At 35.5% G+C, this 5,718-nt stretch overlaps 1 protein-coding gene across 1 annotated transcript; it reads left to right on the top strand.

The window, feature by feature from the left end:
- The first annotated feature begins 272 nt into the window (after positions 1-272).
- On the top strand, positions 273-5,356 carry LSM3 (LSM3 homolog, U6 small nuclear RNA and mRNA degradation associated). The gene is made up of 4 exons (XM_039331787.1): positions 273-404; positions 2,364-2,474; positions 3,611-3,706; positions 4,947-5,356. The coding sequence occupies exons 1-4, from the start codon at positions 384-386 to the stop codon at positions 5,025-5,027; spliced, it is 309 nt and encodes a 102-aa protein (XP_039187721.1). The 5' UTR covers positions 273-383; the 3' UTR covers positions 5,028-5,356.
- Positions 5,357-5,718: the final 362 nt, after the last annotated feature.

Here is a 5,718-nt window from a genome sequence, read left to right as displayed (position 1 = left end):
TCGGTTCAAAGGGAGATGCATTAAAGAATAGGAGAAAAACCGGAAACAGAGATGGCTTGTTTGTGTGTGAAGTCAGCCTATGAATCTAACCCAATGTTTCTCAATCTGGGCGATGTTAAGATGGAGTAGGAGTTGAAGTCCACACATCTTAAAATTTGCCCAGGTTGAAAAAGAATGGTCCAGTCTACCAAGCAAATTTTTTTTTTTTAAAAAAAGCAGTATTATAAAGGCAAAAGATCGGCGATTTCGATGAACTAACCCGGAAGCTAGACGTTACACGAACATCTACATTCGCAGCTTTATGTACTCCGCTAGACGTTCGGTAGCTGTATCGGACTTGATATAAAATCTCGCGAGAAGTAAGTAGTCTGCCTTTGAAAAAAATGGCGGACGAGGTGGATCAGGTGGGTGAAACGATGGGCATGGCGGTTTGTCGGCCGCTGAATCTTTTAGGGATTTGGCCCTGTTGCGGTGGAAAGTGTGGCAAGCCTGAGAGCTTCAGTTTCTAGCTCTCGTTTTGAGTTTCGCAAAATCCTGGGAACAACTTCTGGAAGGCGTCCGTGTTTCATTCAGCGACCTGCCTCTTGCGGTTTATTTAATCGATTTATATGGTCGCTCATTTCTCATACTGTACACGACTCTTACTGAAAGCTGCTTTTGGCTTCCTTTTTCAAAGCATTAGCAGATGCAAACATATTAAAGTTTTGCAGTGGGTGAAATGCTATTTCATGATTTCTGATCAAAATGCCTTAAATCGGGGGTCTTCAAACTTGGCCCTTTTATGACTTGTGGACTTCAACTCCCAGAATTCCTCAGCCAGCGTGCCTGGCTGAGAAATTCTGGGAGTTGAAGTCCACAAGTCATAAAAGGGCCAAGTTTGAAGACGCCTGCCTTAAATCGGTGTTTCTCAAAATGTGGCATCCCAGATGCCCGCAGAATCGAAATAATTTGCTAGTCGGCTTGAAAAATGATACAATATTAAAATCCTAGCGGGCTACAGTGAGAAGTCGATAAAGATTCACAGTCATCCAGGTAGAGTTGTCTCGAAGTTAAGTCTGGGTAACTGGATTACTTTTCTTTTTGGTTTGAAGCGTTTGCTGCTTATTCAAGTGTCCGTTTTAATTTTTGATGTGAATATTGATAACCTATACGAACAATTTTGGGGTTCACTATAATTTTTTAAAGTGGCAAGGGATCCTGAGGGGAAAAAGTTTAAGAAATGCTGCCTTAAATCGTTCTCCATTACTATATTGGTCCTTAAACCTTGAGCTACAGCTGAATTAAACCCAAGAGGCACCTTTTTCTAAAGTGGATATCATTAGTGTGTTGCTGTGATCTGAGTGTACAAATTTGTGTGGCTGCTGCATGCCTTTTGTGTGTAAAAATATGTTCTAATTTAATTGTACTTGTTGAAGAGTAGCAAGTTACTATACGGTATATATGCTCTCTATAAGTAGGAAAGCTTAGGCTGTATTTTATCTATAAAATCTCAATTGTTTGGGCATTCTTGATATATAACTTTTTAATTATAAAGTTATTGCATTTGAAAATAAGTCATCATGAACTTGGAATATAAAACAGGAAAATAGCATATGACCACATAGTCTTTCTGTTTGGGATTGTCAAGTATTATGGTCAAAGAAAAATTTAAATATATGTAATTTGAATAACATTGACTCAAAGTGTGTCAGCAAAATACAGACATTATTATATCCTTTGATAAAATAGATTAGCTCTTTCTAGTGATATGTACATCCAGACTTTTGTTTAATAAAGAGGTGGGGTTTTTTCTAACTTTTAAAAAGCAAATATTAATATACCAAATAAAATAATTACTAATGGGGGCTAAGTTGAGAGAAGCAGTATACATTTTCTCTAATTTTACTTGCATTTTCCTGTTGATGCAGTCAGCACAAGTGAATTCTTGTCCCTCTGAAAGTTGATGAAAATTCACCATATTAGATTATGTTACAAACTATTACTTAATTTCCTCCCATTATTTGATTTCAGTAAACATTAGTTGTCATCTGATTAGGATTTTTTGAGAGGAAAGGAATAATTATCAGCAGCCAACATTTACCATTTATCTATATACAGCCTGCTTTTATTTTTATAAATAATTCAAGGTAACAAACATCTCTAATACTCCCTCCTCTTACTTTCCCACAACAACAACCTTGTGAGGTGGGTTGGGCTGAGAGAGAGTGACCTGTCCAGAGTCATGCAACTGGCTTTGATGCCTAAGGTGGAACTACCAGTAGATCTCATGGTCTCCTTCTTCTTAGTCTGGTGCCTTAACTACTAGACTAAATTGTCTCATGTTTCTTTGCTAAAGTATGTCTCTAAATTGTTACATTTTGCAGCAACAAACCACCAACACTGTAGAAGAACCTTTGGATCTTATCAGGCTTAGTCTTGATGAACGGATTTATGTAAAAATGAGGAATGACCGAGAACTTCGAGGCAGGTTACATGTAAGTAAAATTACATAGAAGTGGGGAGGAGGGGCTGAAATTTTAAAGTAGAGTTGTACAATTCCTTTTAGTTCGAGGACTGCAAGAGGCTATTGAGAACCACACTCCAACCATAGATACCGGTATAACTAGGGCCCATTTGCAAGTGGTTATACAGGGGTGAAAAAGGTCACCTTTTTTCTGCAGTTTTATACTTCTGGCTTAAAGGTATTTTTTTTCGTAAAGTAAAGTAAATTATGAACGATGCTTATTTAGTAATAGATAATTGTGGAGAAAAAAAGTTAAGTTATAATTTATTGTTTATCAAATTTATATGCCACCCATCTCACTGTAAAGTTAGTTTGTCGTGCAAGCAAAAATAGAGTCAGTTGATCAAAATAACGATGGCTTGTTTATCCTATTCCTGATTTCTATTTTCTTTTCTAAATATTTGTTTCTGTTCTGTTCTATCTCTGGATTGGTTGGAACTGTGATATGAGCACAAACAAGTTAAAAACATATACAGATCTTGAAACTCCGTTTTTAAAATCACAGCTTTACACCACAATTGCAGTTAATTAGCAAAACAAATAGAGGTTCAATGTGTGGCCCACATGTAGAATTATAATGCAGAAAAGGTTTCCAAATTGAAATTCTGTGCCAAACCTGTTTTTAAATATGGAATTAAGTTTGATTTGGATGCATACTCCCATAACTTAATTTGCCGTCTTTTAAAGGGAATTATGTATGATTTCCAATAAAGGCACAAAGAGTCCTGACAGCTATTATCCTGTAAGAGCTACTTTGAAATAGATTTAAAAATCAAATGTTTGATAAAATACATTGAACAAAAAAATAGCTGGCAGGAAAGAAAATTCAAGTTTTAATATTTGTTTCATTCCATAATCATTTTCCAGATTTTACACCATTGCCACCAATGTATAAGAATAATTCAACCTGATTATAGCATTTCTAGCAATTATGCATGGAATGTAATTGTAGAAATCAAATTTGCATGATAAAAGAGTTAGGTTCAGCAAACTGGAAAATTCAAACAAATTACTATATGTTAAAGCTGGAATTTTTATTTATTTTTATTTGTGCCACATAAATGATGCCACCAGAACAATATTTATGAACTTTTTTCACTTTCAAAGGCATATGACCAGCATTTAAATATGATTTTGGGTGATGTTGAAGAGACTGTGACCACAATAGAAATTGATGAAGAAACTTACGAAGAAATTTATAAGGTGAAAATTTCTAATATCACTGATATTGATGTTTAATGCTTCAACTATTAGGACAAAGTACATAAATTTATGATGTTACACTTTACTAATCAGATCATTGTATAATACAATTCAGTTCAGAACAATGTTGGATGAAAGATTAAATATATCTAGTATTCATTGTGCAAATAAATTTTAATTGAATAATCTTGTTTCCAAATGTATGAATTGTATTTAGTTCTGCCTTTATTTTTTTTTTTAAATAAATAAGATGACAAACACAATATTCCTTCCTCCTATTTTCCCCACAACAAGAACCCTATGAGGTGAGTTGGGTTGATAGTAACTTGACCCATTCAGCTTTCATGCCTGGACTAGAACTCTCAGTCTCTTGGTGTGAGGCTTCTTGCTTGGTATTTTAACCATTAATAATATAACAATAATGATAAAGTTGGAAGGGACCTTGGAGGTCATCTAGTCCAACCCCCTGCTCAGGCAGGAAATCCTATACCATTTTGGACAAATGGCTGTCCAGTTTCTTCTTAAAAACTTCCAGTGTTGACGCATTCACTGCTTCTGGAGGCAGGTTGTTCCACTGGTTAATTGTTCTAACTGTCAGGAAGTTTTTCCTTAGTTCTAGGTTGCTTCTCTCTTTGGTTAGTTTCCACCCGTTGCTCCTTGTCCTGCCTTCAGGCACTTTGGAAAATAGCTTGACTCCCTCTTCTTTGTGACAGCCCCTGAGATATTGGAACACTGCTATCATGTCATCCCTCGTCCTTCTCTTCGTTAAACTAGACATACCCAATTCCAGCAACCATTCCTTATATGTTTTAGCCTCCAGTCCCCTAATCATCTTTGTTGTTCTTCTCTGTACTCTTTCTAGAGTCTCAACATCTTTTTTACATTGTGGTATTGTAAAGTGGTATTAACATTTCACGTGATCTTGATTCTATCCCTCTGTTAATGCAGCCTAGCACTGTGTTGGCTTTTTTGGCAGCTGCAGCACACTGCTGGCTCATATTTAAATGGTTGTCCACTAGGACTCCGAGATCCCTCTCACAGTTACTACTATTGAGCAAGGCACCCCCTATACTATACCTACACATTTGGTTTTTCTTGCCTAAATGTAGAACCTTACTTTTTTCACCATTGAATTTCATTTTGTTAGACCACCTTAAATAGAACTAGTTCTACTGAGAAAAGAAGAGAAGTTTGATATTCTTGAATGTAGTCTAAGCCTTGTTGCTTTTTCTTTCCACAGTCTACCAAGAGGAATATTCCAATGCTGTTTGTCAGAGGAGATGGAGTTGTAGTGGTTGCTCCTCCACTGCGGGTTGGCTGACACTGCAGGTTGCTCCTTCACTGTGGGTTATTGGACTTCCAAGACATTAACTCTCACTCTGTTTAAATATTAGGACTATCCCATATTTTACAGGAGAATTCCCAATCCTGATTATGTATTACAAAAGTTTATGTTTATTTGGCAAATAAGACTCCTTTTTTTTCCTCTTGGGGCATTTAAGTCGATTTCATCAAATCAGTGGATTTTCTTGTTTAGTTAATATCTGTGTTCCTTATGTACATTTTTAAATAAATCAGTTCACTAATTTTGTACATGTGTATGAACAGTCTTCATGCTTGTTACAGTTCAATATAGTGCATATGCATCAATATTTTTGTCTGCTTGAGTAAATGCTACTCTGCTATCAGTTGAAATGCATAGATTAAAAAAAATGGGAAAAAATCATAAATGTCATCAAATTTGATTTATATTTAAATGGAAGATAGCCACAAAAGGCTAATCTGGTAATACTCTGAGTTAAGAAAGGGAACATTTTATCCAGAGTACTAAGGAGTTTTCCAGCCCATTCAGTATTCATATGAATGAAATATTTGTATGTGTTTGTGTCTTGTTAATGAAATTATGGAAAGAAGTATTGTTAGTGAAATTGTAGCATTGCTAATAAAGAAGTATGAAAATAAAATTGAAATTAGGAAAGTCTTCTCCAAATGAAGAAAAATTAAAATTGCAC

The sequence above is a fragment of the Crotalus tigris genome, unplaced genomic scaffold (assembly GCF_016545835.1).
Source record: "Crotalus tigris isolate CLP2741 ecotype Arizona unplaced genomic scaffold, ASM1654583v1 scf7180000024437.13266115, whole genome shotgun sequence".
NCBI classification, from domain to species: Eukaryota; Metazoa; Chordata; class Lepidosauria; order Squamata; family Viperidae; genus Crotalus; species Crotalus tigris.
The sequence above is the reverse complement of the archived record's forward strand: the minus strand, read 5'-3'. Positions and strand labels throughout refer to the sequence as shown.